Source organism: Enoplosus armatus, chromosome 21 (genome assembly GCF_043641665.1).
Source record: "Enoplosus armatus isolate fEnoArm2 chromosome 21, fEnoArm2.hap1, whole genome shotgun sequence".
Lineage (NCBI taxonomy): Eukaryota > Metazoa > Chordata > Actinopteri > Centrarchiformes > Enoplosidae > Enoplosus > Enoplosus armatus.
The window spans coordinates 2,389,094-2,400,647 of record NC_092200.1 but is presented as its reverse complement, the minus strand read 5'-3'; the positions used below and the strand labels follow the sequence as shown (position 1 = coordinate 2,400,647).

Here is an 11,554-nt window from a genome sequence, read left to right as displayed (position 1 = left end):
GACCTTGAACGTCTGAACCAAGTTTAATGGCAATCCATCAAATAGCCTTTGAGATCTATCAGTCTGGACAGTAGTGGACGGACAGACTGACGTTTCCGTCCGTAGAGCCACGCTGCTAGCATGGCTAAAAACAGGGAATAAAAGAATAAACTTATAATTACAAGAGTACAAGCAGATGAAGAGCTCTGTTCTTCAGCATATGTCCAGGTTCCTTACTCCAGTTTGATCCAGTCTGTGAACCTGTCGCCTATAGTTCTGACTTTTTCCCCCAAATGTCTTTGCCACTCTCCTCATGCGTGTGATGCTAAAAGGCAAAATCAGAGTTGTTCAGGGAGGCAAGACCTCGACGTATTCAGAGTCAGGAGCATCTAGAAGAAAACAGAGAAAAGGTCAAATACACCACGAATCAAAGAAGATGCTGTGAGAAGAAGACAGAAAGATAAAATACATGACGCACTCTCATAGTCTTGTTCAGGTAGAGACATCTGTGTCCTCTGTGAGTCTTCGGGTGGTTTCGGGGGCCGGATCACCAAGGCTGTCTTCCTTTTGACAGAATGGCGCAGGTGCATGGCCAGACCCTGGTTCCTCCTTTTATAGTGACGGACCAGATCGTCCAAAGTCTTAAAAAACTTCTCATCCAAACCTCCTGCTGCCTGAAGGAATAACAACAGCATACAGTAAATAACAACAAACTAAAAGGGCAAACAGCAACATGTAGGAAGTGAAATGACAAATGTGAAAGAAGAGAGACAAACATTTAGATTAGAAGTGAAACAAGAATATAAAAGAATTACAAAAAGAAAGAGATGCATATAGAGCCTGAAATAATGTTTACAACATCACAAGGAAGTTTCCAATCAAGAGGTAAATTGTGTCTAAAACTCCTGCCTGATAATCAGTTTGAATTTCCATTTCGTTCACCGCTAAAGAAAACTGAGATGTGGGCGGCGATTTCAAGAACTATTTGCAATTAGCATTTGTGCTGATTTGATAGACGTGTCATGCTTTGAGTGGAGCGGAAAAAAAGTCAACATCAGAGGAAACTCCTCTGACGTGAGGCGGGGGGGGGCTGCTAGCAGCTGAGTTTCCACTTTGGAGGTGAAATGTTCCTTTAAAGAGACCCAGACTGGTCTGATCTGTGGTGAATGTGTATTAGTTTCATGTGGAGGAGGTTGAAACTGTTCTGAACACAGTAAACTTCTAATGTTGCACTTCTCACTTACTTTCCCATATTTTAGTTACTGTGTCGAGGTGTGAGGCATCAGATACACAACTAATATAAATCCACTATATACTGTACACTACAGAAAGGAGCAATATGAATTATAAATAAGATGGATTCAAATGGACAAATCAACACACTGTTTATCAAGTGCCAAAAACTATAGTGAAAATGTAGTTGTTTGTGTTAAGATCAGCTGATGATGAATTTCATTTTAAAACTCAGTTTGCATGTACGACATTAAAGCAGTGTACAAGTACCTCGAATTTGTACTTAAAGAAAATGCATAGAGACCAAATAATTGGACGATATGATGTTCATGTTTGGTGTCGTGTGCATTTTGATGTTTGTACGTACATGTGCCGTTGATGGTGTCAGCGGGCCGTCTGTGGTCGACCTTTTACGTGACTTATTTTGAGGAGGCGTGTCATGTGAAACCATATCAAAATACACATAAACAATGAATGAATGAATCAAAGGATGTGTTTTTGCTGTCTGTCTATTCAGCAGCAGAAGAGTTGTGGTGTTTCTGTGTGCAGGGCTGCAGCTGCGATTGAGGACACTGAGGTCATGTGTCAATATACTAGAAATATGACTTCTTTTAGGCCAACAGATAAATGAATAAAGAAGCAGGGCTGGGTATGGATGCGTCATTTAAAATACTGCACATCAAGTTAAATGAAAAGGTTTTGCCTGAATAAAATATAACCTAAACATTTACACGAGGAAATATCGATGCTCGATGTTACAGGCGCATTTCTGTCAGTACTCGGAAAGTATTGGGTATCGAATCTGGAAAATCAAATTAATTATGCATGCAGTGGAGAGACGTTTGGCCCTAAATGTTTATGTAGTATGTATAAGTGTGTGTGTGTGTGTGTGTGTGTGTGTGTGTGTGTGTTTACCATGAGCGTATAGTGTCCAGTGTGTGTCTGCAGCAGTCTGTAGGTATACACCACCCTCTGTTTACTGCAAAGATAAACAAGATACATGTTGTTAATACGTAATATTTGCAGAATTTTAACCATATAATGATCAATAAGAAGGATTTGATCAACAATTTTAGTCGAGGATGCTGAGGAGTCATGGGAACCGTGAATGAAGTGGTCACATGACCCACCTGAACAAACCTCCTTCCAGTGTCATTAACACCTGAAGGAGAGGCATTTTTCTCTCATCTCTCATAAAAACACATTTCTTTTAAAAAATATTTGCAGTTGTTGGTGCATAAGAAGTTCTTTGTTTCTTGTCTCGTGTATAAATACTGCACACGTGAAATGGAAAACTTCTAAGAGGCAAAAACAGCAACCAACCACAACACAATCTCACTCGACCACAACAAACGTGACGTGTTTACAAGTACAGCAATAAAACACAAAGCTAAACCTCTTTGATTATTTCTTTAAACCAACTTTGTCTAAAAGAATTCTGTTGTTGTTGTGAACCGTACACACTGCAGCTTTTACATGCATTATTTGCTCATTTCGACCATGGAAAGACTGTCCTTCCTGTTCCATGCATGCACAACAATATGTGCAAAACTGAAACAAATACACACACAAAGAAATATATAGATATATATACTAGTATTCTTACAAACCTCCTAAAATACTACATGTTTAAAAGTATTTTCATTTAACAAACATTACTGGGCTCAGTTCTTTAATATAATATCCTCTCTGTTTTAGGTCTTGTTTACTTTTCCTTTCATCTTTGCTTTAAATTAAAACTTCCACAAAACAAAAGTAGCTTTAAAATGTGTATATGTCTAAGTAATGATAATATTGATACTAATACCATGAGCGACACTAATGTCAATACTAATATTTCTACTTATAAGAACTAAGCATCTGTGGCTTTAAAAGGGAAGTGCACCACATCAAAGTTTAAGCGACCAGAACGGAGCGCAGAGTACTCACTAAACACACAGACACATGGCCCCCTGGATGGTCTCGCTGTCTCGGATCAGGTAGGCTCCATCCTTGTTCTTCTTTCCCAGCAGATCCTCACACTCCTTCTTGCTGATGGCGCCGTGGTAGTAGACCGGCAGAGCTGCTGCCATGGCGAGGAGGGACATCTGCCACTCCGCACGCGTCTCTCTGCTTTCTCAGAACAGCTTAATTTCTAAGAACAGCAGCTCTGCATTCCCCCTGAGATTCAACACGAGTGCCATAGATTTACAGATCTGGTGCCGATGGTTGATTTCGGTCCCTGAAGTCCGGAGGGTCCGCAGCAGAGAAGGAAGGAAAAGAGAGAGGTCAGCACTCAACACATGGAGGCATTCAGCCGAGGGCTCAGTGAGAAAACACAGACAGAAGAAAACCACTGAGTTGAGCCTGACAGTTTCACAGGAAGTGTGTGTGTGTGTGTGTGAGAGAGAGAGAGAGAGAGCATGTGTGAGAACAAGAGAGAAAAAAGTAAGATGAGATTATTATTGATCCCAAAGGACGGAAATTCACGTCACAGCAACACAACAAAGTATATTTATAGACACAGTTCAAGGTGCTGATACAGGTTCTGCCAGGTTCATAAACATGTCATATAACAGATGTTTATATATTCTGGGGCCAGACCACAAAGAGCCGTATTGTAATGAACTGGTTGCTGGTGGTTACCCCTGTCCAGATACTTTTGGGTACACTTGTTTGATGATTTGGACTCCTTAGCTCCAAAGAAGAGATATCTTCTGTGTCCACACACTTTTGGCCATGAAGTATATGATGTACTGAAGGTACAATATCCAGGTCTGACTTTGTTGTCGCTCTCATCACCACTAGCACCTCACAAAATCCCCAAATATCCCCCCTGAGCTTGCGTTGAAGTTTTCAAACTCAACACAGTTACTTCACAGTGTAGCAGTTGTGCAGTAGTTGGTAGTAGTAGTAGTAGATTCAGAAGTATTAGTTGTCGTGGCAGGGGTAGTGGTACAAGTAGTATTGCATGAGTAATAAAAGTATTTGTAGTAGTAGCTGTTGAGAATGTGCACATCGCTTACAAGTTTTAAAAGAAATCTTAAAACTCATCATGTCAGACCTGGAACCCTGTACTTCACCTACAGAATGAATTATTGATTTACTGTTTTTTAAATATGAATCACATCTTAGGCATCTTTTTGCATTAAAATGTGTTATATGAATAAAGCTTTATTTTATTATTAATTATCATTATTATTAAGAAGTAGTTCCACTCAGCGTAATGAGGTTAAATATCAAAGACGTATTTGGACTTGGAGCTCTACCAATTATTATTACTTAATTCATGGAGGCTTTTAACACAATGTGTGGATGTTTTTCACGGTTTATAATGTGATATTAATGTGAATAGATACATTAAATGTATCCAAAGTCCATTAGTTGTTTAGTAAATTAAATCCAGGCACCTTCAGAATCAGAATCAGTATCAGAAATACTTTACTGACCCCCCGGGGGGGGGGGGGGGGGTTGTACAGTACCGGTGCTCCCATTCAAGAGTAGAAAGTAGCATAAATTTAGAGCTAAAAGTATGTACAAAATATAAAAATAAGAAATAGAAAATAAAAATATACACATTTACAGTATTTAAGTGAAAAATAAAAGTAAAAAATATATACAATAACAATGTATAAGTATGTGTATGTGTGTGATTATATATATTGTTTGTTTATATATATATTGTACCTCATATGCCTGTATTATTACAAACCTGCACATATACTTCTCCATATATCACACAACTGTACTACATACTACTACTAGAACTAGTACTACTACTGTACAAATACATTCATTGTGCAGTTATTCTCGTCTATGCGATTTGAATGAAGCACGTTGCCAAACCAACACAAGACGTCAACACACAGAATTACTGTGATAGCAGCGTGCACCGTGCTGACTGTGTGAAACTAGTGCTGGAGATTTGAATATTTCTTATTTCTCACTGACATTAAGGTTTAATGTTCACTGTAAACACAAACAAGCACAGAGTCATGTTAATACATCAACAAAACTCTTAATAACTCATAATAAAAACCAGACATCAGGTTAGAGGAGGAGGAGTTTGGCTCTCTGGCCCCTCCCTAAAAGTGACGAAACAGGCAAGACGCCGCGGTCTCTTACGTTCGTTGCTAGGCAACGAGACGTGGTATGTACGGGTCGGACCAGCAAATCCCTGACGCGACTAATGGCCTGAAAATAAGACAAATACTCTCCGGTTCCGTTAACTACAACCGCATGACTGAACCGGCGAGTCATGTCGCTGTGACGCGGAGGGTTATGGCCGGTAACAGAGTCGGAGATGTCTGCGCGGATGAATTTGTTGCCGGAAGTAAAGGTCAGCGGAGTAAGCTAGGTTAGTTGCACTTTTCAAGCTAACATGGTGTAACTTCGCCAGCAGCTCCACTAACGTCTTCTGCAGCCGAAGAAGTGTTAAGGTTTCATCCACCTGGTTGCCTCTGTTGTCGGTAGATGGAGGAAGGAGGAGCGGCGGTGTGTTGGAGGTTTGCGGGGCGGTGCTGACCCTGCTGTCCGTGGCCTTCATCCTCTTCACCTTCCCCCTCACAGCCTGGATGTGTGCGAAGGTGACCTGATATAAACAAAGATTTACCTGCCACCCCCCATAAATAAAACATACTAGTCAACTGTGTTTCTGCTAGTAAGATTAAACATAATAACTGATGGACTTCTATTCTTCAGAAAAGTATATCAGCATGTTTCAAATAGTTTTACAAAATAGAGCTTGAATTATTAGTCAATTAAGCAATTAGCCAAAGGACAGAAAGGTATCCTATTATTTTGATAAAAGATAAAACTTGAGAGTTTTATAGACTAAACAATTAATTGATTAATTGAGAAAAGAACTGACAGCCTAATCAAATCGTGAGGCTGATTTGAAGGTGTGTGTTTGTGTCACCTTGTTTTGTTTTGTTTTTGTAAGATAAAAGTAGATAAGATAGAAGTAGACCAGAGGAAAGGCTTGTGCCTACCATCAGTAAAATGTCAGAAAATAGTGAAAAATGACCATCACAAGTTTCTGTGAGTTTATATGAGTGTAGAAAGTTTCGACTCTGTGGTTTCTGTCTTGCAGGTCATCCAGGAGTACGAGAGGGCCGTTATCTTCCGACTGGGCCGCGTTGTTAAAGGACGAGCCAAAGGACCTGGTACAAATCAATTATCTCATTTTCTCAAGGCAGGGCGCCCAAATATGTCCACCCAGAGCACTTTTTGTAAAACTTTATGAACTTCATGCCAGAACAAACGTAAAAATAATGGACTAAACCAGAATATATGATAATGATTTGCCTCGGAGGACCCACATGGTCTCCAGCAGCTGGAGGATTTGGTTTTGAACAGGAGTAATGAAGAACCTGGTGAGGTTTTTCCAGCAAAACTCTCTCCATGAAGCCGAACATGAACTTCTCCCACTCCTCTGGTGTACTTTAACATTTTGTTTTACATTGTTGTAGACTGCTGTAAAGGTTTGAGGTGGTTTAATAGTTTGAATGTGGAATAAAGAGAATTAGATATGAAAATAAAAACATTTCAGCAATCCAAAATTACAGGTAAAACTCATGACATATTAGGTTTTATAGGTAATGATTCCAAGTTTTTGTGCGACTCTGGTTTTACACATTAAAGGGTCAGAAGGTTTTAATAAGCAATCCGCTCTCCTTACTGTGTCTCTGCAGGTCTGTTCTGGTTCATCCCCTGGCTGGACGTCATCCAGAAAGTAGACCTGCGGACAGTCTCCTTCAACACCCGGCCACAAGAGGTCAGCAGCAGCAGCTCTGGATCTGAACACACTGCACACTGCACGGTTACAAACGAGTAGTTCTTATCATTACAAGCAGGTTGTGAGATGATTATGGGGATTATTGTAAGATTATATGTGGAATTTATTCCCTCAAGTGTTCCACAAAGAGCAGAACAGAAATGCTGCATCATTTTATTTATTTTCTGATGAACTCACCTCACCCTGCTTAGGTTCTGACTGCAGACGGGGTGCCGTTAAAGGTGGATGCTGTCGTGTTTTACCGGGTGGTGGACCCCTCCCTCTGGGTGACGCGTGTTCAAAATGGCTACCAGGCCACACACACACTGGCCCAGACGACCCTGAGGGCCACACTGGGCGCACACACTCTGACAGACGTGCTGACACAGAGGACGGGCATCACAAAGAGAATGGAAGTGAGTGTTTTGTTCACGCTACCTGTTTAAATGAAGAATTCAACTTCAAAAGTACATATACATGGTGAGATTTGTTGTACCTGTTTTGTCCTGCAGGAGGTGCTGTACACTGCGTCCAGACTGTGGGGCGTTCAGGTGGAGCGGGTGGAGCTAAAAGACCTGACTCTCCCCGTCCACCTGCAGCGCTGTATGGCTTCAGAGGCTGAGGCTGCCAGGAAGGCCAGGGCCAAGGTACCTATATGTGTGTGTGTGTGTGTGTGTATATATATATATATATATATATAGATATATACACACACACAATCTGTCCGTCAGGTGTTGCCTGTCAGCTTCAGTTCTACAGATTTGTCTTCTTGTCTGCGTTGAGAACAGTTACAAAACACACAAGTGTGTCTGAGCTCCTGCCACCTGTTTCTTTTAATCACTGCAAGTTCACCTACTGACATGAAACATACTGTGTGTTGATGCCTGTGTGGGCTTAAACTGATATCCTGCAGGTTTAAAACATGAGCAAAGTCACAGTACAGTGTTTTGGGCTCAGGAAGGCTCTATTCATTTGTATTTCTTCTTTCTTCAGGCTGTGGGGAGGGGATGGGTGTGGTTTTATGAGACATATAGACTTCATATCGAGGGTTTTCTGCTGTCCTGTGACCTCATCTTGCCTCTCTCTCTCTGTGTTTGTGAGATGATTGTGGCCGAAGGAGAGGTGAAGGCGTCCCGTGCTTTGAAGGAGGCGGCGTCAGGACTTCCCCCCGTGGCGTTCCACCTCAGATACTTGCAGTCGCTGTCCTCCGTGCAGAGCAGCGCGTCCATCGTGGTCTTCTCCCTCCCCACAGAGCTCCTCGACATGTTATTCTCCCATCAGCCTTAGCTCTCCACAAGTTGCAGGAATGAATTACTGAATGTCTCTGCAGGGTGGACGTTTGTGGTCTGTGGCTGTTAAAGTGATTGTAAATTTGTGGTTACTGATAGATATACTGTAATTGCATATTAGTCCTTTTTATATTTACATTCAGTGTTTGAAATCAGTTTTTGTTATTTGATTTCGTCACCATTTTTATAGCTCAGTGCTGGTTTGTTGTGTTGATTCTGCACTCCATTTCCCAGAATTCACCTGTCATTCAAACATTGTACAAAGCTGCATCTTCTTTGGAGCTTCTGTTGATGCAGCTTGGTGCCCTTCTTTGTCTCTTCATCCACTGTGGCTATAATGTAAACTGAGCATGCTAACATGCACACAATGACTGCGCTAACACAATGATGCTAAGCAGGTATAATCTTGACTCTGATCACTATCTTAGTTTAGCGTGTTAGGATGCTAACATTTGCTAATTAGCACTGATTGCAAAGTACGGCTGAGGCTGAATGTCATTAGCGTTGCGTGTATTTGGTAATTTGGTCAACAATGAACCAAATGACTGAATTACAATTTTGACCCGATGATGGCGCTAGAGGGGAAGGATCACCAGAGCGATATCTGACTGATATGTATCTGTGATGTAATATCAGCCCACTTGATTTATTGGTTGTTCCAGTTCTTTACGGGCTCAGCTGTTATGACACCGTAGAACACACAATTCAGCCGGTCATAACTGATAATACAGCTCATGGTGTCAAAGAACAGATACATGTTGGATCATCCCATTATCATTACCTAATACTGCAGTTTAACAGAGACATGAATATGTTCAGGTTCAACGGTTTAGCTGCGATTATCTCGGCAGCTTTAGCTGAAGACTCTTATAATAGAACATTCAGCCCCTCCTGACATCCTGACCTTTTCTAACCCAGCCTCTGATTGTCTCATTAACAGGTAATTATTCTTTATCTGAACCCCTGCAAGACATTTTTATTTTGTTGGTCTATTCTCTGCATCTCCACCATCTTTATCCTGATTGGAATCACACCAAACCCAAATTAAAATGTGACCATCTCTAACCCAATACACAAATATAACCATTTAAAGGATTTTATCTGAACTTCACACATCACAGCGCTTCTTCCCATGTGGTCAGATTCATGATTACAGAGGTTTAAGGTAACTCCATGATCCCTGGTTTACCTCCATAACTTCCCTTTACTGTGAGTCAAACATCATTTATTCATTCTCATGCACCTTTTTCTCTAATTTAAGTTATATTTAAATTAATGCTAATTTTCATTTTACAGTTGCTTTCATGAGTGTCAGATACTCAGTATGCATTGTAAAACTGTGACAATAGATTCAATGATAGTGAATACAAATTAGAAAAAGATATCATAAATGATAGTTAGACCAAAAGTATTAAAGTAAAGTAAAAAATACTTAATAAAGTAAAGATTCACAGAAAAAGTACAGACTGGCTAACTGTTGGATTACATTGTCCCTAATGACAGGAAGTAAAATAGCTTTTAACAGTTAGCCCAAGAGTAAATAGCAACACACTAGCCTCGGATCTCCATTCTTATTTGATCACATTCAAAGTGTTAAATGGAAAGCTAGCATAATGGCTAGCTTGGTTAGCAGTAAACTGATTGTAGAGAATGAATATAAATAAAATAAAGAGCACCTTCAGAAGAATTCATCAACCAGAGTGTTTGGTAACGCAACGTTAGATAAAAGACACCTGTCAATATTTGCTGAGTCACAGATCTGACAACATGGCAGACCTAGCAACGTCAGTTAAACTGCTGTTGCTACGGAGCTCTGCGAGTAGTGGTTACTATAGCAACAGAAAGTTCAACTGAAACCAACTGCCGAGAGCAGAATGATGTGTTTCTTTAGTTCGCACTGCAGCTACAGGATGTTTATACTGAGGTTTATAGTGAAATACGCAAACCCAACATTGTGTAGTTTCCCCCGGGGATCAATAAAGTATTTCTGATTCTGAACATGCACCACCAGATCAAAAGGACATATTCTAGATGTTTTGTGCATCATTTTATACACATTTCCCCAAAAGTCAGCCTGATATATTTCCTATGTTATGAAACTCTGGGATCCCCAGAGTTTGGAAAAGTTCGAAAGTCTTAAACTAATTTATGCAGTGGTGGAAGAAGTACTCACACCTTTTACTTAAGTAAAAATTGCAATACCACAATGAAGAAATACTACAAGTACAAGTCACGCATTCAAAATTGTACTTATTTTACTACAAATATTTACAATAAAAGTACCAATGGTAAAAGTACTCATTATGCAGAATGGCCCATTTCAGAATAATGTATATTATACAGGATTGTTGGACTATAATTATTGATGCATTACATCACTTTAATGTTCATTTCCAAACTGTCGACGACACGAGGAAACCAGATTTGAATTTGGGAACTAGCGCGCAACATCTGCTGAAGTTATGAAAAGTGTGAAGCAGCCCGTCAACCTTCTCTGGATAAATAAAGATCGTCTTTAAAAAAGAAATAGTGATGCCTGAGCACACGTTGCTGGTTTTATAATCTCTTCGACTCGATCCACAGCGGCGTCTGTTATTTAGCAAGTCAGCAGACTGATGAGAGCCTCAAAGGTAAGCTCTTTAACTGGCCAGGACATTGTGACCTTACACTGACCTTTTACCTGGCTGCTCACCTGCCAATCACTGTTCAGTCCTGGAACTGCACGTTTTTGAATGCATTTATCCAACCGACAGATTTGGTTTCCTTTCTTTGTAAAAAAGTGTAAAAATCAACTTGCAGAGACATAAACGCTGCTCATCTACCACAGCATACGTCTTCTTTTATTTTTACTGCTTGGTGATGCACACATTAAAAACTATCCAATATAACAGATGGATGCTTGGAAGGAAGAAAGCTGCATTAAGTTATTTTTGACCACTAGGGGGCGTAAACACAAACTGACAGAAACGCAGTCCAGATGTCCCAACGTCTTTTTGTAGTCCTCTGTCTTAAAGGGCGGGGTGGTGAAGGTTTAATCCGTCATTAATCTGGTACATTATCCTCCAGAAAAACACAGCGTGTTGTTTTTACGCTTCGGTTAGGAACAACATGTTAATTACTGAGATTTTAAGGTTCAGGTAGGCTGATTTGATCACCTTCGGACAGAGCAAGGCTAGCTGTTTCCCCCTGATGCAACCCTTTATGCTAAGCTACGCTAAATGACTGCTGCTGGTAGCGTCATATGAGTGTATTTCCCAAAACTATTGTTTTAAGTATTCAGAGCAAGGCAACGTTAGGA

General features: G+C 40.4%; 2 protein-coding genes across 2 annotated transcripts; one reads left to right on the top strand and one right to left on the bottom strand.

Moving 5' to 3' along the window:
* LOC139304021 (SH2 domain-containing protein 1B) lies at nucleotides 1-3,299 on the bottom strand. Its single transcript, XM_070927846.1, has 4 exons — nucleotides 3,142-3,299; nucleotides 2,128-2,191; nucleotides 458-653; nucleotides 1-368 (listed from the first exon to the last, which is right to left on the bottom strand). Exons 1-4 carry the CDS (start codon nucleotides 3,297-3,299, stop codon nucleotides 328-330), a joined length of 459 nt encoding a protein of 152 aa, XP_070783947.1. The 3' UTR covers nucleotides 1-327.
* A 2,074-nt stretch (nucleotides 3,300-5,373) lies between these two features.
* LOC139304016 (stomatin) lies at nucleotides 5,374-8,312 on the top strand. The gene is made up of 7 exons (XM_070927839.1): nucleotides 5,374-5,530; nucleotides 5,665-5,777; nucleotides 6,284-6,356; nucleotides 6,885-6,967; nucleotides 7,180-7,383; nucleotides 7,480-7,614; nucleotides 8,069-8,312. The coding sequence occupies exons 1-7, from the start codon at nucleotides 5,431-5,433 to the stop codon at nucleotides 8,252-8,254; spliced, it is 894 nt and encodes a 297-aa protein (XP_070783940.1). The 5' UTR covers nucleotides 5,374-5,430; the 3' UTR covers nucleotides 8,255-8,312.
* Nucleotides 8,313-11,554: the final 3,242 nt, after the last annotated feature.

Coding starts and splice junctions, on each gene's coding strand:
- LOC139304016 (XM_070927839.1), top strand. CDS start 5,431: ATGACTGAACCGGCGAGTCATGTCGCTGTGACGCGGAGGGTTATGGCC. Junction 5,778..6,283: donor CAGCCTGGATGTGTGCGAAG/GTGACCTGATAT, acceptor TCTGTCTTGCAG/GTCATCCAGGAGTACGAGAG. Junction 6,357..6,884: donor AGGACGAGCCAAAGGACCTG/GTACAAATCAAT, acceptor GTGTCTCTGCAG/GTCTGTTCTGGTTCATCCCC.
- LOC139304021 (XM_070927846.1), bottom strand. CDS start 3,299: ATGTCCCTCCTCGCCATGGCAGCAGCTCTGCCGGTCTACTACCACGGC. Junction 2,192..3,141: donor GCCATGTGTCTGTGTGTTTA/GTGAGTACTCTG, acceptor TTATCTTTGCAG/TAAACAGAGGGTGGTGTATA. Junction 654..2,127: donor CTGGACACTATACGCTCATG/GTAAACACACAC, acceptor TTATTCCTTCAG/GCAGCAGGAGGTTTGGATGA.